At 48.5% G+C, this 20,255-nt stretch overlaps 8 protein-coding genes across 8 annotated transcripts; 5 read left to right on the top strand and 3 right to left on the bottom strand.

Moving 5' to 3' along the window:
• Positions 1-292: 292 nt before the first annotated feature.
• On the bottom strand, positions 293-2,491 carry B0J16DRAFT_379289 (uncharacterized protein; the record flags this gene model as incomplete). Its single annotated transcript, XM_046130991.1, has 3 exons — positions 293-388; positions 444-1,745; positions 1,847-2,491. The coding sequence occupies 3 exons, from the start codon at positions 2,489-2,491 to the stop codon at positions 293-295; spliced, it is 2,043 nt and encodes a 680-aa protein (XP_045990478.1).
• Positions 2,492-2,619: 128 nt separating this feature from the next.
• B0J16DRAFT_379288 (uncharacterized protein) lies at positions 2,620-4,035 on the top strand (the record flags this gene model as incomplete). Its single annotated transcript, XM_046130990.1, has 1 exon — positions 2,620-4,035. One exon carries the CDS (start codon positions 2,620-2,622, stop codon positions 4,033-4,035), a length of 1,416 nt encoding a protein of 471 aa, XP_045990477.1.
• A 569-nt stretch (positions 4,036-4,604) lies between these two features.
• On the top strand, positions 4,605-6,611 carry B0J16DRAFT_392642 (uncharacterized protein; the record flags this gene model as incomplete). The annotated part of the gene is made up of 2 exons (XM_046132011.1): positions 4,605-4,791; positions 4,843-6,611. The coding sequence occupies 2 exons, from the start codon at positions 4,605-4,607 to the stop codon at positions 6,609-6,611; spliced, it is 1,956 nt and encodes a 651-aa protein (XP_045990476.1).
• A 1,149-nt stretch (positions 6,612-7,760) lies between these two features.
• On the top strand, positions 7,761-9,743 carry B0J16DRAFT_331241 (major facilitator superfamily domain-containing protein). Its single transcript, XM_046126550.1, has one exon. It carries the CDS (start codon positions 7,935-7,937, stop codon positions 9,684-9,686), a length of 1,752 nt encoding a protein of 583 aa, XP_045990475.1. The 5' UTR covers positions 7,761-7,934; the 3' UTR covers positions 9,687-9,743.
• On the bottom strand, positions 9,744-13,061 carry B0J16DRAFT_280745 (uncharacterized protein; the record flags this gene model as incomplete). Its single annotated transcript, XM_046123914.1, has 5 exons — positions 9,744-10,182; positions 10,232-10,915; positions 10,960-11,977; positions 12,024-12,769; positions 12,822-13,061. The coding sequence occupies 5 exons, from the start codon at positions 13,059-13,061 to the stop codon at positions 9,751-9,753; spliced, it is 3,120 nt and encodes a 1,039-aa protein (XP_045990474.1). The 3' UTR covers positions 9,744-9,750.
• A 795-nt stretch (positions 13,062-13,856) lies between these two features.
• Positions 13,857-15,704, bottom strand: B0J16DRAFT_331237 (N2227-like protein-domain-containing protein). The gene is made up of 3 exons (XM_046126549.1): positions 15,092-15,704; positions 14,665-15,043; positions 13,857-14,615 (listed from the first exon to the last, which is right to left on the bottom strand). Exons 1-3 carry the CDS (start codon positions 15,536-15,538, stop codon positions 14,035-14,037), a joined length of 1,407 nt encoding a protein of 468 aa, XP_045990473.1. The 5' UTR covers positions 15,539-15,704; the 3' UTR covers positions 13,857-14,034.
• A 662-nt stretch (positions 15,705-16,366) lies between these two features.
• Positions 16,367-17,140, top strand: B0J16DRAFT_379283 (uncharacterized protein; the record flags this gene model as incomplete). Its single annotated transcript, XM_046130989.1, has 3 exons — positions 16,367-16,592; positions 16,643-16,951; positions 17,001-17,140. The coding sequence occupies 3 exons, from the start codon at positions 16,367-16,369 to the stop codon at positions 17,138-17,140; spliced, it is 675 nt and encodes a 224-aa protein (XP_045990472.1).
• Positions 17,141-18,231: 1,091 nt separating this feature from the next.
• B0J16DRAFT_257998 (ZIP zinc transporter-domain-containing protein) lies at positions 18,232-20,135 on the top strand (the record flags this gene model as incomplete). Its single annotated transcript, XM_046123162.1, has 6 exons — positions 18,232-18,407; positions 18,462-18,824; positions 18,870-18,977; positions 19,031-19,271; positions 19,322-19,577; positions 19,630-20,135. The coding sequence occupies 6 exons, from the start codon at positions 18,232-18,234 to the stop codon at positions 20,133-20,135; spliced, it is 1,650 nt and encodes a 549-aa protein (XP_045990471.1).
• Between the last annotated feature and the right edge of the window lie 120 nt (positions 20,136-20,255).

The raw sequence follows: 20,255 nt of genomic DNA, 5'->3' as shown, positions 1-20,255 counted from the left end.
TTGCGAGAGACAAAGAATTGAGGCTGTGTTTTCGAGGTAACAACCTGGGTATGCTTCATCCTCGGTTCATACTGCTATGAATAGTATTTGTGACCAGTTCTTGAGTATCTTGGAGAAGAGAGCTAGCAAGCTTAGAAATATCTTGTTTTCTCTCTATAGGTGACATCTTGAGGATCATCCCAAGTCATTCGAGAATACCTCCAACGGACAATGTCTACCTATCTCGCAGGTCATCCTCCCAACAGTCTACGACGAGTCGTCCTCCTACCATAACTCATCATCTATCCGTTGTTCAGGTTCCACTATCAGCTCGTTCAAGATCCAACTGCATGCGCATCATTTCCAACTCTACTTCTTCCAAGTCTAAAGGCAACTCGTTACGCTCCGTCTGTACAAATTAGTTAGTAAGACAATCCTTCCAAGTAAAACGTCACTCAACATACCCGTGCAATCTTCCAGTTTTTGTGCTTCATTGCAACACTGAGCAACTGAACCGCCACAACAACAAAGTCAACACCCTTGCTATTCCTCTCATCCGATCCAAGGAAGAACTTGAGTGCTGGGCCTGTTTGGTATGTATGTGGTAATTCCACCTCCACCGAGCAATCCGACGGGCAGACTCCCCATGCAGGACTCGTTCTGTCGTTCTCAGCTACATATTGCAGACCTGTCAAACGTCCTCCTTGGTTCATCCATAGACGGACAGCCTTGAGGCGTGATTCACCAACTTCCCATGTGTTTGTGGTATAGTGCGATCTTGTCGATAGTTCGCTAATCGGAGCCCCGCCGTAAGCGCAGTGACACCAGGGATATTTATTCCCTGAAGTATTCCTCAAGCTTCGGACACAGGTTGGCCCAAATCCTGATCGCTTCGACTCGTCGGCGAAGTAGTGTGTGATTGAGATTATTGGGAGACGTGGTTTTGTCGTGTTGTGGCAGAGATTAAACTTGATGGTCTGAATAGGTTTGGTGCAGTCTAGCCAGGTGACTCTTGTTTGGGAAGGAGTCGTTATTAGGCCATATATCGGGTCAATTTCTTGCATGGAGGGTTTGTGGGCTGGACCACTGGGACACCAGGGATAGTTATGAGAATCAACCTCTGTATCCTTGATAACGTAATCTGGCGGTATCACCCCGTCACGCGTAAAAACACCAAATGATACCAAGGTCGCGTGAGGAGTACCGCGGTTGGTCCAAGTGCAATAAAAGCCCATAACACACTGCCCTTTGTCCTGCTCAACAAGTGACTTCGCGTTCGGTCCGTCCTTCCCCATGATGATCTGCCGCCCGTGGGTGGTGGTAAGCCGTATACCCTCAACTCGTTCAACGCCGGTGACGTAGCATTGAACAATGACTTCGCGGTTTTCAAAACGAATATGTTGTACCGCCGGCTTGAAACTGCCAATCCAGCGATTCTCTATACCTTTGCTGGCATGGAAATAGACCTGGAATAATCCGAGCTGAGGGTCGATACCAAGCTTGTGCACGCCATGATCTTCAAGGTTATCAAAATTGAAAAGAAGATGTTCTGTGATCAGGTGGGGGTCTGGTTGGTGAGGATAGCAGGGTGATAGCTTAAGGTTGCTGTTTGGTACAGATCTTGCCCAGAGGAAGTTTGCAGCGAGGGGATCTGTAATATGTAACTTTTGTGCTGGGCTTCTGACGTCGGGGTTGAGTCGATGTGTGGATGCCTCGATGGGTGCTTTATCAAGAGGTTGTTCCAGTAGCGCAAGCATGTGTAAAGGCTTTCAGGGGTTCCAGACTCCAAAAAGACCAACGATGAATGAGTCGGCCTGGGGAACGAATACCCTCTTTTCGCCTCGAAGAAGTTGAACTCGATGCCCACGACCCGACGCTGGAGCGGTCCGTTCTCGAATTCTGGACTCTCGTGGGTTGTGAGAGTTAGACTACACAGCCAATCATTCTCGGGAATGACGATGAGTTGACTCGTGTGGAAGATCTCCGGTGAAGCGATGATGGTCTCTATTTGTCCCAGTTCATATGCTATGCCTATACCAGCAAACACCATGTCCTCCGTCCAGAAGATCTTGATAGCTGGCTTTGCGTCGATAGCATTGTCGAATTTTGGCAGAAATCCGATGGCTCCGGACGTTGCTGACATGTTTGGATCGAACCATGCAACTTCTGGCATGTACCCAGAGACGGCGTCCGTTAGAACCTCATCCACATTCGACTGCCCAGGAACGAATTCCGCTTGAACAGGGTTCAGGTGTTGCGGTGGTGGTTGAGCAGTAAATGACTGTCCGGGCACAGATTCCGCCTGGGAAGGATTCAACGAAAAGCTTTGGTCATATATCCTCGTCCCAAACTTATTCTGCGACGCAAGTTCAGCCTGAGTAGGCAATAAACTAGTCGCCGTCGCACAACCTTCCTCTAGAATCTTGCCACATAGCTGGGCTACACGGTATCGGTTCGTGATTTTGTTCGAAGCTGGCACCCGTATATGACCATATTTGCCAACAAAATTCATAGCCGCATAAAAGGGGTACCAGTTATTCACAGCCCGGGTCGGTTTCTTAGGAAACCAGCCCGCTGCCCATGATAAGTCAGTGTAGAACTTGTTCCTCCAGAAATCCTCAAAGGCCGGGGAATATTGCCATGATCCGCCACCCGATCGCCAAAGCACAGGGGGCGGGTATGCAACGCGTTGCGTGCTCCGAGGTCACCACTATTTCTCGCGATCCCTTAGCGACAGAGTACCTTTGGAATAATGAACTACCGCCTCCGGAACTTCACATCGAACGTCTTTTTGAGGACCCTTTCTTCAGAACCCAGACCTGTTCATTAGAGTCTCTTGTTTTCGGAGCATTTGACGCTGACCTAGCGAAGATCATAGCCCTTGGAGTGAACGCTTGGCAACAAGGCATCGCAGTCCTCTATGCTGACGGTTCTCAACGCGGCATCGGACCTGTTAGAGTTGCCATGGAGTGGCACTCCATCGATGGCCCCGGCGGCGAAAGAATTATATCGTGTCACCCTAGCCTGAATCGCGGCCAGGACCGTATGTCCTTGTGGAGCTTACGCTTTATCACCAACCTCAATAGACATCTCATCATTGGGAACGGCCCGTATTACGACAGCGATCCAGACAGACTCCCGAGGAAGGAGAACCAGGGACGTATCCTGATGGGCCTTTATTGCCATTGGGGACGAATCGATAGTATGTGGCAGCCAATCAAAGAAATCGAGCAGCTGCAAGCTATCGGAGCCTTCTCTGCTTACCATGATAAGTTCATCGGTGGGGATATCCCCACTGATGAGGCTGATCGCTTCTGGTATCCCAGTCCTCCTCGGGGCGAACAACGCCTAATTGGCCCTGTTTTCGGAGATCCGCCTCAGAAGCCTGAGCGACCGTTCAATGAAAAACATGAATCGCAGTTGACCAAATGTGCTTCAGTCGCTTGGTTCGACTGCGGCAAACCCCTCGACTCGATAAAGCTGACGTTCTGCCACACCCAATACGGCGATCGGTTACCTTTGACAAGCATGACATTCAACTACACCGATGGCACGAGACAGTCTATAGGCCCGACACACTTTAAAGCAGTTGATAAAATCACCGAGCGAGGCCATCCTTGGTGTCCATGCGAGCTGGACCTCAACAAAACAGATGACATGAAGGAGCGAGCGCATTACAAACGTTGGGAATGGGATGTCAACGGGTATTATCTTACGGGCCTCAGAGTCTGGGAAGGAGAGAATGGAGGGATCGTGGGGCTACGATTCATTATGGATGACGGGACCGAGAGTGACACTTGGGGATTTGAGGGATGGAACTCAGATAAGGAGGAAGAGGAGAACGGAGATGAAGACGACAAAGAGAAGGAGCCTACAGCTCCCATCATTGAATTGAAGGCTAGTCGTGATGGATTCTCCCCTGCTTTGAAGGTTTGGTACGATTATGACAACGGGAAATTGTTTGGTGGTCGGATTATTGCGGCGATGCAGGTCATGGAGATTGAAAAGGGACCGAACGATGATTTAGCTGAGTCCTTTTCTGGGATGACTACTTAAACTTGTTCTTTTACAAACTGGAGCCTTGAGAAATGGTATATACATGGGTATTGTTTGGGAGTTGATAACTAGGTACGATCAGATAAACTTTTTGAGGATATTTACACATTGCACGGGGCATTATGGCTCTTTGCCCACATGACTAGGTACAATATCGCCATGTGTCTATATTTACATATCGCGACTTGTGTTGGATATCATAAGTGACCTTGGCAAAGGTCCGTCATGAGAAGATATGGTGTAACCAGCTACAGTGGCGTCTTGCGAGCGAACAACGTCACATTACCAGGAAGCCCTTTGGCCCCCAAATATGTTGATCAACAGAAGCATGCCTAATTTAGAGAGCTGAAAGATTACAGGAACAAGATCGCTGGAAATTAGTGCTTTGTGCACCAATCAGCCTAACTCCGCTCGTGTTTATCTGCAGTCAGCGTCTAAAAATACAAAGTAGGCGACCAGTCACAGTCAAAGCGAAACGAGGCTCTGTGTTGCGGCTTTAAACAAAAGATTTGCCATCCCCCGCTTGATGACCTTGTCATTTCTACTGCTACCTTTGATCTGTGGTTCAAATGTCTTACGAGTCGCTCCCAGACACGCTCCGTGTTGATTACACAGGGCCTCAGCATACAGATCACAAGACGTCTATCGCAACGAATTGGCATGATGGACCCAACAAGCTTCGTCTGGGTAGGATTGAAACTGTCATATCATGGTCTTATGATATTATTCTTACTCTAGCACCGGCATGTTTCTTTGGTAAGTCCAGCACACATCGCAGTGTCAAGCTCCTTACTAATCGCATCAAAGGCCTGGCATTAGCAGCACTCCGTCTCGACCACCAACCAATCACCCCATACGGCGAAAGAGTTGTAAATTTGACTATTCTCAGTCCATCAGTCTACCCTATCGTTTTCGCCGCCGTCGCTAGTCGCTTCTTCAAGAACCTCGCACGCTGGCGTTTGGAGAAGCGCCAAGGTATCGAGTTAGGCACTCTTGAACAGGTCTTTGGCAGCCAAAACCTTGCTGGCGCTGTCGAGCGGCTACTCTTTGTCCGTGCCAAGATCCCGATTGGTATCGCAATCCTTTTGATTTGGTGTCTATCCCCCATCGGCGGGCAAAGCGCTGCTAGACTTCTACGAAAGGAAGGCCTGATACGAAACGGTACCATCTTCTACACGCACGCTGCTTCACAAGATCCAAAAGATGTAGCTTCTTATATCAGCCGGACGAGCGTGACGGCGCTATACAGCACTAGTTTCCTGTCATCTCTCACTATGAAGAAGAACGTTGTAGATTTCTGGGACTGGCCAAAGATTCCTCTGTGGCCTGAGAACGCAGACCCGAATTCGACGCGAGTCATCGATCTAGATGCGATTGTTAACGGCGAGGAGTCTTATACTTCGCTTCTTGGCGTTCACATCCAGGGTTTGAACGAATTCGATGCCGAAGCCCAATACCAGTTCAGTGTCGAGTCGCTATATCATGACTTCTCATGCCATGAACCGGAAATTAACGTTTACTTGAACGAGACGAAGAACGAGATACCATACTCATGGAGGAGAAATTTGACTGAGTTACTGGAGCCGAAAGACGGTGATCCCAGTTCTTTCGCCGCCCTCATCTCTGGTCCGAATTTAGAAATCCTGTATCCAGATCCCGAAAGTAACCCAACATTATTGGACAAATTGCCGCCCTTCCACCTTCTATACCTCACTGTGGACACTAAAATCGACGTTAAGAATAATACGATGCCCCTAATGATTTTCAACTGCAGTATCCATCCAGTTGTTGTTGAGACAGATATTGCTTGTAACTCATCTGCCGTCTCAACCAACTGCAGGGCGACGCATCAGCGCAAGATACGAAAGTACTACGATTGGATAGACAGTCCTTATACAGCTCTCATGACCACTTTATCTCAGGAAGATAGGATGCATCCACAGTGGAGCGCCGCACAAGGTGTAGACAACCAGTTTTTAATCACTCAATACATTGCGAACGCCTCGACACCAGGGTTTGGGTTCGGTGACGGCTTCAACAAGACGCTCTTCTCAACTCGTATGACAACAGCTTTCAATACCTTCGTGGATGCGTCGGTTTACTCCCTTGATCATACATATGCATCATTTCGACTGCAGCCTGGCGAGGACATACTGCCGGGCGCAAGTAGAGGCTCAGTAATGAACACAACCGAAGCGGTGGTCAGAAGCAAGGAAGAAGTTTACCGCGTCAACAAGACATGGCTAACGATTCTCATCATCATCACGGAGTTGCTAGGTCTCTTGGGGATTTTAGGGCTTGTGCTACAGTTGTTCATTCGGGGACCTGATATACTAGGCTTCGCGAGTTCTCTAGCTCGTGAGAATGTCTACATGGACTTACCGCCTGGAGGATCAGCGTTGGATGGACCTGCAAGGGCGAGAGCTCTAGGAAGCTTGAGGGTTCACTTGGCGGATGTCAAACCGAAAGATGAGAAGGGCTATATCGCGTTTACGCCGGCCTATGCGTTTAAACAGGATGATGGGGAAGAGGAGGGATCATGGAGGGATCTAAGTCTCAAACGACATTATCAGTGAGGATAATAAAGAGGCTCTAGAAGTGCTAAAGATTACGTCTAGAAGAAGTATATGTGCTCATCTCACTCTAGCATTATTCTGATAAATATCATTTAAAATAACAGTAGGTATTTTCCAAATGAATCTGTTGTACTGATGTCTTGTCGAACCATTCCGGATACAGGTCGGGGTTGAGTTGCGATCTTCATGAACCTTCTTTCTGCTGGCTTGAATATGGACGGTGATGTCGACGACCAAGACATGAATTCTCAAGAGGTCTCTGTTGATACGTAAATAATAGCTTGAAAGCTTAAAGATGGTGCTTCGGCTAAGGTACGGTTATTTTTAAGAACATTTCAGATCCACTTCGATGCCAGGGTAGATGACTCGAGAGATTCCCCAAGTTGACCTGAGAGGTGCTCCACCTTTTGACCTCACCTGAGATGTGCAACGAGACATATGATTGGCTAGATCACGTCATTTATAGCATCTCTCAGGTCAACTTCGTGGGCAACTCTCGGGTCAGCTTGAGTCTCATCCCTCAGGTCAAGTATGAACTTAGTACTGTAGATGCGAATGCATTGTCCATAGTGGGGTAATAGTCCGACTTGGGGCTATTTGTTAAGTGGTTTTTATAACACGATACAACATGGGAATTGTACTTGCTCCGCGCGTGGTAAAACCGAATGATCAAACTTTTACAAGAGTCAACGCTGTGCATGACAACATTCTTGAATGTTGGTGAAGACAATACGCACAGAGCAGGCCCAACATCTTTGATACTATATGGTGTAAGCATTTCATCATTCTCCTACGAAGAGGATTTATATCTTGACGTAGATATGAGATGATTTAGCTGTCACGCTACCATCACTACCCTAGACATCCTCCATATTAAATGAAGCCTGTACCCAAACATGGTCTGATAAACAAACCTTCCCTTACAATCTAGTCAAAAGCATAGCACCTATGTTTCGATCTCTTACCAATCTTCACCACCGAAACTCAAAATTATACTTTGCATCACCGATCAGATAAACCGATCTCGGCATTCCCACCGTCCATTTCCGACAGATCTCCACTTAGTCGGCGGTTAGATCCGCAACCATTGGATAATCTTATCAGATTTCCGAAAGTCCGCTTTGTCATGCCTTGCCATGTCACAAGGCCCAGAATCAGGTGTCACATTGTCCATCAGGCACCCAGCACCTGCTGCACATGACAGGGATTTCTGTAACAATGCGCGAAAAATGATACCCCTGTTACCTGATATTTGTTTTTCGTGTTTTGTGACCTTTTCTCTCTTGCAACATCAGAGCTCAGTTATTTTGAGATACTGAGACCATGTCGTCAGTTGAGACAGCGCCTCTTTTAGGCGCACCCGGCCCGAGTACCCTCCCAGAAACACCTCAAAATGCGAATCTTTCTCGGCCAGCAAATCCAAAACGTCTATCCGCCGGCGTAGCCCGCATGGCCCTGATATCCCGCTCCCTCACACGCACCCACCGAATCTGGTTATTCACCGGTATCTTCCTCGTCGGCTACGCCTACGGCCTCGAATCACAAACCCGTCTCGCTTACCAATCCTACGCAACATCCAGCTTCGATCTACACTCGTACCTCTCCACCATCAACGTGCTACGAAATGTCATCGCGGTCGCTGTGCAGCCTAGCGCGGCTAAGATCGCTGATGTTTTTGGTCGGTTTGAGGTTATTGCTATAAGTACCGTGCTATATACACTGGGTATCGCTATTGAGGCGAGTGCGGGAAGTGTTGAGGTTTTTTGTACGGGGAGTATGATTTATCAGACGGGGTATACTTGTATTGTTTTGTTGCTGGAGGTTCTTATTGCCGATTTTTCGAGTATGCGGGCGAGAGTATTCTTCAGCTATCTTCCCGCCGTTCCGTTCCTGATCAATACGTGGATCAGCGGGAATATTACCTCTGCAGTCCTGGAAACGACGAGTTGGCGTTGGGGTTTGGGAATGTGGGCGATTATATATCCCCTCGCTTCTCTTCCTTTGCTCTCATGTCTATATTTCCTGGAACGCAAAACCTGGACAGGTGGAAAGGAAAGTGAAGAAGTTGCTCTTCTTTCCCTCAAGACGAAGAAAGGAAGAGAAGATCTTTTTCATCAACTGGATATCATCGGTCTTGTTCTCCTCGTCACAGCATTCTCACTTATCCTTGCTCCTTTGACTGTTGCGGGAGGAACAGCAAGTCATTGGCAGAGCTGGTACATTATTCTACCTTTGGTATTGGGTGTCTTTTTGATGGTTGCGTTCATCACATGGGAGCAGCGCGGTGCCAGACATCCTCTTATCCCCTTCCATCTTCTTCGCGATAGAGGTGTTTGGTCAGCTCTCGCTGTGCGAAGTTTACTCAATCTCGCATGGTGCACACAAGGAAATTATCTCTACACGATCCTCATCGTCGCATTCGACTTTTCTATCGAGAACGCAACTCGCATTCTATCATTCTTTTCATTCTTTGGCGTTATCACAGGTGTACTCGCCGGCCTCGTCATTTTCAAGATCCGACGACTGAAGTTTATCATCGTTGGAGGCACACTTCTTTTCATGGGCGCTTTTGGACTCTTGATAGCATATCCTGGCGGTGCATCGGTATCTTCAAAAGATGGGATTATCGCGGCGCAGATTCTGCTTGGTGTGGCTGGTGGATTCTTTGCTTATCCGACACAAGCTTCCATTCAAGCTTCCGCATCACGAGAACATGTTGCGATCCTAACGGGATTATACTTATCCTTCTACAACGTGGGCAGTGCTTTTGGAACATGCCTCTCCGGAGCAATCTGGACACAAACACTTTACAAATCACTGAAGCGCAATCTATCTTTCCAACCAGACGAAGGTCTTGCCAAGGCGATTTACAACAACCCTTTCTCTATCATCCCGGATTATCCAGTCGGAACAGAAATTCGAGATGCGATAATCAGCAGTTATAGTTCTGTGCAGCGATTGCTTTGCATTGCGGGTATTTGCGTTTGTATTCCTATGATTATATTTGCTTTGGCTTTAAGGAATCCGAGATTGTCGGAGCAGCAGGTCCAGGACGAGGATGAGAGCGAAGATTGAGAACATTTAGAATTATAGATCATTTAGATGCATATAGACAAATTGATATAACGCCAGTATTTACTCAAGCACCCTGCTCCCACCGCTTCTGCAACCGTCCAAGCATCATCCTGACGTAGTCCACATCCGTAACATCAGGCACATTCCTCAGCGTACTACTATCCTCCCTCGAAACGTCCGTCAGATAATCCAAAGGCCCAGTCTCAGCTTTTGTGGAAGCTTTGTTACCGTACTTGCTCTCAAACCAGTCCAGAAGTTTGATAGGTGGATTCTTGGCAGGATCACGGTCGGAGGAGCGTAGACGGTCCATCCATTCGCTTGTGGGAAGGGTCTCGAATTTGAAGCCTGCTGCCGCCATGGCGGGAAGCATTTGTTTACCCCAATGGAAGCGTTGGGGATGGAGGATGTGGTAGACTAGACTGGGATCTGGACGGGCTGTGCTGGAGAGGTCGAGGATTGTTGATGCTGCGAGATCAACTGGCAGCCAACTCATTTCCTATTCTTCATTAGCAAGTGTCGATAACTCGGACATTCTGAGTACTTACCTCGTTCAATGCTGGCAAAGCACCAAGCGTAACAGCAGTCTGAATCATCAAAGGAATACCCTCAGTAGTATTCCACTCCCCAACCTTGGTATCACCAACAAGCTGTCCCAATCTCAACACCCTAGCCCTAGCACCTGCCTTATACGCATTACCAGTGATATGCTCAGCGACATACTTCGATCTAGCATAGCCAGTATGCTGTGCATGCTCTGGACTCGGTACCAAGCTTTCCTTAACTTCGCCAGGTCTTGGTGTACCGCCAGCTGACGAAACAGACGAACAGAAGAAGAACTTAGCTGGCTCAGGTGTCTTCACATCAAGACTTAACTGGATGAGGTTGTGTACTGCTTTGATATGTTGATCTTCAAAACTTTGTACTGAGATATTGAAGTTGACAGCCCATGCGCTGTGGATGATGGTTGTGAGCTTGGTGTGAAGTTCGGCGACGTGTGATTCGCTGAGGCCTAGGTCTGGACGACTGAGATCGCAGGGCAAAGCGAGGACTTTGCCGCGTTGCGAGTCAGAAAGAGTGAGACTGCGAGTTTGAAGGGACTTTTCGAGGCGGTCGCTGGCGGCGTGGTCGCTTGAGGCGCGGATAAGAGCCCAGACTGCGCCGACGTGAGGTTGGGCTGTCAATTGAGCGAGCGTATGAGCGCCGAGTGCACCAGTCACGCCGGTGAGTAACTAGTCCGTTAGCTTCACCACCAAAACAGAACGGTTGAACTTACCACAAGCTCCTTCTCAGGCTGGCTCACGGAACCAGCGACATGCGGTCTAAACGAAGAATACTTCTCAACAAGATTCTCCATAATCTTCAACTGATCCTCACTCTCATCCCCAGCACCACTCCTTAACCTCTCCAGCTGACGAGCCAGTAACTTGATGTTTCCAGTCTCGTACAACACATTCTGTCCGAGGGAAGATTGGTTTCCTCCAAGGTCGATTTCTCGCTTGATGAGACTCCACATCTGGATACATTGCAGACTGTCCACTCCACCTGCGAAGAAATCTGCTTCTGAGGATTCGAGTTCGACACCACACTTGATCTTCAATTGTTGCAAGAGCCAAGACTCGAGTTCTTGTCCTTCAAGAGTAAGAGAACCTGCTGTTTCGTCGGTTCCTTCATAGCGCTTATACGCAGCTTCAATCTCCTTCTCGAATTGCTGATACGTAGGAACTCTGATAAAAGTTCCCTTATCAGTCTTAGGATACACCACGTCCGCATTAACAACAAGAACCAACTCCTTAGGAATCCTCGAGAAACTCTCCGCTCGTGAGTTAGCATCCTCAACAGAAGGCCAAATCGCTTCCAAAAATTCCTCATCAGACATTTCGTTCACACGATCAGCCTTGACGATAAGAATTCCAGGATACGTCCTCCCGTCGCCGAAAACAATCGCTTCCTTTACGATTTCCTCTTGACGAATACGGCCTTCTATCGGGAGAGGAAGGACCTTTTCGCCGTTGATTAGTGTGAACCGGTCGTCCAGTCGACACGCGAATTTCCATAGATCGGGACGTGTTGGGTGACGTGTGAAGAGATCGCGTGTGCGGAATGAACCGGGTGGGTTGTCGGAGTTTGTGGTACTTTTTGAGGGGAGGCCATCAAGTGCTATGCATTCGTAGAGACCGGGTGCTACTTCGTCGAAGATGGTGTATGGTTGGGCGGGAGGGAGGATGCGGATGTAGTTCCATGCTTTATCGCCTTCTGGACGTTGGGAAGTAGCCAATCTTCCAGTCTCGGTTCTACACTGGTCAGTATTATCGTAAACATCCGGGATGGTATACTCACGCTCCATAGTTTCCACAGAGGTTAACACCCCGTTCAACAAGTCTGTCACCCAAATCATCAGGACATCCACTACCCGCATAAAGAACCATCTTCATATCAGCCAACATCTGAATACCCTCCTCACTCTCAGCAAGAAGCTTGATAACATAAGGCACACAGTGAAAGATTTCTGGTCTAACAGCCCTAAGCTGCGCCATGACAGTTTCTCTCGTGAGCGGCAAGTTGTAGTTCGTAAAGTAAATTTGTTTTCCAGAGTAAATCGATCTGAAAACTTCGTAGAATCCATGGCTGTGGAAGAATGGCGAGGTTAGAAAGCCGCGCATATTCATATGCACTGCAAATGCACCAATACAGCTCCCGTTGGTAAGGTAAATTGGCTTGGGTAGGCCTGTTGAGCCAGAGGAGTGAATTATCACTGCTACTTTGCGAGATTCTGCTTCAGGAGAATAGTCTCGTACAAAGCGCGGTGCATCATGCCGGAAGACATCCTCTGGTTGTAATAAAGGTAGTATTTCCAACTGGCGATTTTGTTGAACTTCTGCAAGAACGGGATGGAATGTTGGTGTGGTGAGAATAATGCTGCAATCTGCTAGACTCAAAAGTTGCGTTATAGCAGGACAAGCAAGACGCGTTGAGATGAGAAACGCTGAATAGCCAAGACGGTTTAAAGCGATGATTTGAACGACGATGTGAATTCCTGATGAGCCTAGCATACCTACAACAGGCGCTTTCTCAAGCGTAGGATCCTAAACTGTTAACTCACCATCTTAAACTCAGAGATTGATTATAGATACGTACCACGGACTTGAGTCCCAGACTCAAGAATCTCGCAACAGCCGCATCAGCATATCTGTCAATATCAACAGCACTATGCTCTTTGAAATCATCTACACCCTTCTCCGGCGCTCCGAACACAACTGCATTGCCTAGTTCAGTAGCGCGGCGTCGGATCATTTCATCGAGCGTAAACAGCTTTGCCTCTGAGGGCTGCTGAGGCGCTGGTCTCGCCTCTGCGGCGGTGTCGTGTCTGATAGTCATATTTGCGATATTCTTTACACTAGAAACAGCCATTGTTGTTGTTTGTCAATTGAGGAGATATATATCGTTCGAAGACGGATATCTAGATCCCCACTTTACGATGATCGTGGGTTTTGGGGGACGGAAAAGTAAACCCCCGCAGTTTCGGAAAAGGATTTGGGAACTCGGCACCAAATTTGGGGTCGGAAAAGTTCCGTTGATGTGGGGAGATACAACGCCAAGGTATCCGATTTGGGGTTTCCGTTGATATAGAATTGCCGTGATGCCGTTATTCGGTTATCTTTTGCTTTCCCCGCGATACTGCACGACATTCCTGGGTTTCAGATGATAACGGATGGGAGATCGGCAATAGCATCAAGATGCCGAAGATTATATCCAGCCAATGAAGAGAACTGTATTGGCACCAATCAAACTTATCCGGTCATCAGCTACATGATGAGATTACAACTAAATGAAGAAAGTCGGGTTAGTGATAATCTCATCATCGACTGGATGGACCTATTGCAGTATTTAGTAGAAATCTTATCATTGAGATGACGAATCGGTTCATCCGGTCGATGATAAGATTATCAAACCTGACTTTCTTTAATTTAACTGTTGAAATGATCATTGGCCTGTCATGTAGATGATAATATTATCACTAATCCGACTTTCACTCAATTATTGAATTGGCTAAAGGCTTCGTCAGCTAGATGATGAGATTATCACTCTAGTCTAGACCGATCACGCTGAGATATAACCTGTCACCTCCGCCCTTTGGGCCCGTTTATTGTTCTAAACCTTGGCAGTTGACAGCTTGAGAGGTGGTCCTGAGGATGCATGAGAGATTTGAGTGCTATGGTAGCATTGAGCATGTCGTTTGTGCCTTGAGATTCTTCCTAAGCTCCATCGTAGTCTATAAGTCTATAATGTTCACGAAGTCTATCAACAATGGCTCTCGTAGCGCATTCCCTTCTAGATAGCCATAGCCCGTCTAAGGCTTCATGGACCTCCTAGCAACCCAAAACTGCGCATTATAAGCACTCGTCGTCAAAGCCCTATCATCGAACCCATAAGCCGCCTGCATCCCTCTTACCCCCCTCCCCTCAATCGTCCTCTCTCCCCATCGGTCATCCGTCTCCAGAAACTCAAATCCCAACCCCTCACACACGATTAAAATCTCTTCCAAGCTTAACTGCACAAACGGACCAGTTCCGTAAAGGAGCGGACCGAGATTGATCCAGTAACCACCCGGTTTAAGCACCTTTTTGATAGTGTCAAGATAGCTCATCAAATTCCGTGCTGTGTCGATGAAGAAGTACGTTACCACTACGTCGAATTCACCGGGTTGGGGGAAGACGGTTGTGAAGTCCCCTTCGACTACGACGACGGATGTGCTGTTGAGGGGAGCGTCGGGGAAGGTGAGGGGGCGTAGTTGGTTGGAGTGCGTGGAGTGGTGGGACCATGAGTCGACGAAGGGGTGGAGGGAGTGACTGTTTTTGGCGCGGTTGGATTCGAGGTAGCGGTAGGCTATGTTCATGTACATTGACCATTCATTGATGGTCACATCGAAGCCTAAGAAGTTAGCAAATCATCCTCCAAGGAACCTCCAATATCAGCTTACCTCCAAGATTGGCAATATCATGTCCCAACCTTCCCAATCCAGCTCCCGGAACAAGCACCCTAACAGGTTTATCTCCCGTCCTCTCAGGAAACAGCTCCTTCATAGTCGTAGTCAAACACTCAAACGTAGTCTTCCTCTCACTCTCACCAGTCTCAGTCCAATCCCGAACATAATGCTTCAAAGCCTGTGATACAGAGATCTTATCAGCCAGCTTTCCAGAAGCTTCAAGACCCTTGACATGCTTGTCTAGTTCATCTTGGCTGATGCCGTAAAAGGCCATAGCGTGTTGCACGATTTGTGTGCAAAGTTCTTGGTTCTTTTTGAGAAGGCTGTCTATCCTGGTGAATTTCTTGGAGTATTGGATAGATTTTTCGAGGAGCTGGAAAGGTCAGTGTTTGTGAAGATAGTGCAGATTGGGGTGACTTACCGATTTTTGAGCTTTGGACACATGTTTATAAAGTCCTTGTAGCCGATCAAGCTCGGCTTTTTGACGCTCATAATACCGACTATATCCATACAACGCATCCAAAAGTCGATGTCTAGGATGATGCGCATTCCAATTCCCCCATCCTCGCGCCATGCTCTTATCCAATTTCTTCTTGGCTTCGACATGGGCAGCTGTATTTGGTGCACCAGAGATTTGATCCAGTGGTACGATGGCATCTTGCAATGAGCCTGGCTGTGAGTGGCGATGAGTCAGTTGCGTGTTTCCGGGATACATGGTCCTTCGGATGACGATTGATGCCGTAACGAGAAGGAGTGAGAGACAAACCAGGTTGGGAATGGAGGCAAAGTCGGTATCAACCTTTCTGTTCTCTGCAGCTGAGCACAAGGGTGCCATGAGCCCTAGAAGGGCTATCATGTGTAGTTTCATGGCTGCACGAGACACCTGGAGAGAATGACCGTGAATGTGCAGAGTATTATCACATCCAACAGAAAAGAGGGCCAGATATCAAGGTATTTAACCGACGTCAATTGGCCAACTCACACTCCAGCGCCAACCATTCAGGACCTTTATTTGTTGTCGGATTAAAAGTTTCCTGATTTGTTTCTTGCGCCGATAAGTCAGCGATACGATAGTGGGGCGGATCCAGTTTTTAAGGTGAGGACCTTGATGGACATGCCAAGACTGCCAAGATTAAATATTGAGTCCATGGATTGACTACAGAGACAGAAGAAAGACAGAGAAGACTCTTTGGGACATGAATCCCTCATTAATTCGTCTTGTATGAGGGATGGGGTGGTTAGAGTGATTGAGCTGGGTAGATGGGAAGAGAAGTGATGGACTCGAGATGACTTACACCAGAGAGGCATCAACACCAAGACACAGTATAGAGCATCGTCACTCAGGAAGAGACTCAACAAGCTAGCATTAAGGTCATTCACCCCTCTGTCACTGTCCCCGTAGTTAATCCCAATCCTTCACACCCCCACGCTGACCTACCTGCGTCCTTTTGTCGACCAACACTCCCTGTCTTGCATTTGCCCGAGTCTATTAGTCCGCATCTGCCCATCACTCCAGCCCTCGCAGTGGCAAGCACCCTTGGCAATTAGACTACTGTACCTTGTCTTACTCTTTTTTGCGCCGTCGCATTTGTTTATAAAAATTCCACTCCCTTGCGCTTTCGTTCCTGCATCTTCATCTTCGCCTCACTCTCAATCGTCAACTCCTTTGTAAACACTCTCTTTACAAACCACCAAGATGAAGACCGCTACCTTCGCCGTCGCCCTTCTGGGCCTTTTCCCTGCAGTCTTCGCCGAGACTCTCGCGCCTTCTCCCACTGAGTCTACCGGCTGTGAACCTCACGGTGATCACTGGCACTGCGAGGCTGCTCGTACTGCTGAGGAGTCTCACGCTTCTGGTGCGACTGAGTCGCTTGCTCCTTCGCCTACTGAGTCCACTGGCTGCGAGCCTCATGGCGACCACTGTATGTATACTCTTGCGCATGTTGAGGGAATGGCTGGCTAATTGATGTAGGGCACTGCGAGGGTGCTAAGTCTACGCTTGCTACTGAAGCAAAGGCTACCACTGAGGCTGAGCACGATCATGACCACGATGAGCATGACCATGACCACACTGGTTCCGAGTCGCTTGCTCCCTCTCCTACTGAGTCTACTGGCTGTGAGCCTCACGGCGACCACTGGCACTGCGATGCCGCCAAGACAGGCGCTGAGGCAAAGGCTACCGACGACCATGACCATGACCACTCTCACGCCTCTGGCGCAACCGAGTCTCTCTCCCCCTCACCCACCGAGTCCGTCGGTTGCGAACCCCACGGCGACCACTGTAAGCCTCCCTCACCTCTCTTTTCCCGTACCCTACTAACTCCTCCCAGGGCACTGCGACGGTCCTGCTACCGCTGCTGCTACTGCTACTCCCACCGAGAGCGACTCTGCCGCTGTTACCGACAGCGGTGTAGGCGCCCAGATTATTCCTCTCGCAGGAATGGTTGCTGCTGCTGTTCTGGCTCTATAAGGGGAGTGCTTAAAATGGAGTGTCTGGGATGGTCTTTCGTGTCGACGCCTGGATTGCAGAGGAGGATAGAAAGACATGATAGATGTGTATATCTTTCTGAGGATAGATCATGATGATCGTTAATGATGACTTCTTTAACATGTTTAATTGCCCTGCTGTTGTGTTGTCGTCTGTGAACATGCTGCTGTAGCTGCGATGGTGATAGAGTGACATGCTTCAATTGACCAACTTCAATTGAGGTAGCACCTAGACAGTCGTAGTATCACAAGACAATTAACTCTAATAAACTACGTCTTGGCTTATTGACAGCTGAGCCTCATCGTAACATCCCATATCGTCCAACGTCAATCGTCCCGTAGTGTCGTACCGACAAAGCATGTCAGTCAAAACAACGTTTCACCCCACGCAAGACCAAATTATCCATAAACATAACCTTGTTTTCTCGTCCTGCATTAACTAACAAACTCTTATAGCCCAACCAGTAGAATAAGCCCGAAATAAAGCGTTGGAAAATCTCTCATTCTGCGGGTCTTCTTGTGGTTGTTCTGCGCCCATCAAGGTTCTCACAACCGGTCATCACCAACTAGTGGAGAGATCGCAAGGGTACCACTACCTCGGAATAAGCTACGATTTATCACCGTCGTAACCTTGTTTACAAGCTTACCTTTATTAGTGGCAGATGGGTTATAGTATGGTGGGTTGGTTGGTGTAAGTGCGAATCCTCCGCTAAAGATCCATCCGTTGCCCGACTTGGCGGGTGAACACTCCCTTGCCACTGGACATATTGCAGCTGAAGAGTCTTCACGAGTTACTCTTCCAGTAAGATCCTCCGTAGGCCAGTCGTCCAGTGTTGGGCTATCCAGGTGACCGGCCCCACGGTTCACAAGCCCGCCAAGCATCCGATCAAGTTTCACTGACAAACGAGGACCTTGATGTTCACTTGACATCTCGGCCGATTAACAATTTGCCCCCACGCAGATTTTCCTTTCCTCGGGTTGGCTTCCGTATTTACAGTGATGCAGACTACATAATACCCCTACTCTCCCGCCTTGTCTACTGCTCGGTACCGAATCTGTATGCCATCACCCACCATGGCTCGCGTCAAGACCTTCTTCCAAAGCCGCAAGGCTACTGCCATCGCAGGTGCTCTCCTCTTCGTAGTGGCTGTGTCTGCGACTGCACCAGGAGCAGCGGTTAAGAGACAGGCGAGTAAGACGGAGACGGGATTTGAGTCTTTGACTGGATGTCATATGCATGGACCTACACAGTAAGACACTCCCTACAGCACAACACTCTTGAACACTGGTACTAATGGTAGCAGGTTCTGTATGGCTGGTTCAGACGAATACCAAATCGTCGCAGAGGCTTCAGCGACAGCTACTCAAGATCTCCCATCTTCTTACACGGATTGTCACAACCATGGCTCAGACACGTACTGCATGAACCCAAGCGGCGGAGAAGTCCAAGTCCTCGGCGAAAACGCAAGCGCAACTCAAAGCGCTGCTAAGGAGACTGGGTCTGCGACAGCTGAAAAGATCACTGCTGTGTCGGATTGTCATATGCATGAGACGTCTCTGTACTGCATGGGTCCCAGCTCTTCAGAGTACTACGTCCAAACGACCATCACAAACACAGAAGAGTATCCCGCTCAATTGACAGGCTGCCACAGCCACGGCGACGAGACGTATGTCCAATCCTTACCTGTAATGAGACGAAGCTGACTGTTTAGATACTGCATGTCCGACGACGGTGAAGCACCAATCCTAGCAGCCGAAGATGTCGAATCCGGAAAAGCAGACCCCCAGGAAGAACACTGCCATTTCCACGCAGGAGTAGAGTACGTCTCCCCTATCCTCCCTTGCCCCGACTACCCATCACTAACACTTCCAGACACTGCGTCGGCGCCGGTCAATCCGAAAACTCAGGAGGATCACGATCCTGCACCCGAACAGACAGAGACTACAAAATCGGCATTCGAATCGGCATGCTCTTCGTCGTTCTGGTAGCTTCATCAATCGGTGTCTACGGACCTATTTTACTCTCGAGGTTTACGCCTGTCAAGTCGAATATGTTTCTTATTGTGTTGAAGCAGTTTGGTACGGGTGTTATCATCTCTACTGCCTTTGTCCATGTATACTCCCTCTGTCCAAGTTCAGTGTTTTTGGTGACTAACTTCCCCAGCTCTTCACCCACGCACAGATGATGTTCGGCAACGAATGTCTCGGCACATTACTCTACGAAGCTACGACAGCCGCTATAGTAATGGCAGGCTTGTTCATCTCCTTCCTGATCGAATTCCTCGTCCATCGCGCAATGCGCTGGCAAGCTAGCAAGAAAGCCGAGACGGATTCGGTTTCTTTGTCGCCCAAGGCAGTTGAGAAGGCTGAGATGGCGAATATTAGTATTATGGAGGCTGGTATCATCTTCCACTCTTTGCGTGAGTTTCCATCTTTTTGTGGTTGGAGTGGGTTAATTGACTAATGGCGTAGTTATCGGTATCACCCTCGTCGTGGCGGGAGACTCTTTCTTCATCACCCTCTCAATCGTTATCATCTTCCACCAACTCTTCGAAGGCATCGCCCTAGGAACTCGCATCGCATCACTGGGCTATGGCTCCATGCCTCTCGCTCTAGGCCACTCCCACTCGCACTCCCCCACACCCTCCGTCGAACGAACAGGAACATCCACTGTACCACTCTGGAAGAAGCTCGTCCTGGCCTCCGGCTTCGCCATCATCACACCCATCGGAATGGCAATTGGTATCGGTGTTCTCAACGTATTCAACGGCAACGACCCTTCTACGCTTATCGCTATCGGTACGCTGGATGCGTTCTCGGCTGGTATTCTTGTTTGGGTCGGTTTGGTCGAGATGTGGGCACAGGATTGGATGCTTGGTGGTGAACTTAGTGATGCGAACGCGCTGACTACTACGTTGGCTATGTTTGGATTGCTTTGTGGTATGGTTCTGATGAGTCTGCTTGGAAAGTGGGCTTAGATGATCATCGGAGAAGAAGAGGAAGAAAAGTTCGGTCATTTTTATGCGATGGTGGGCGACATTACAAGTCGTCACTACCATCGCGGCTTTGATACCACTCATTAGATTAGACATAGAGTA

Source organism: Fusarium flagelliforme (assembly GCF_020744385.1).
Source record: "Fusarium flagelliforme strain FIESC 12 MPI-CAGE-AA-0113 chromosome Unknown B0J16scaffold_1, whole genome shotgun sequence".
In the NCBI taxonomy this organism is placed as follows: Eukaryota; Fungi; Ascomycota; class Sordariomycetes; order Hypocreales; family Nectriaceae; genus Fusarium; species Fusarium flagelliforme.
The sequence above is the reverse complement of the archived record's forward strand: the minus strand, read 5'-3'. Positions and strand labels throughout refer to the sequence as shown.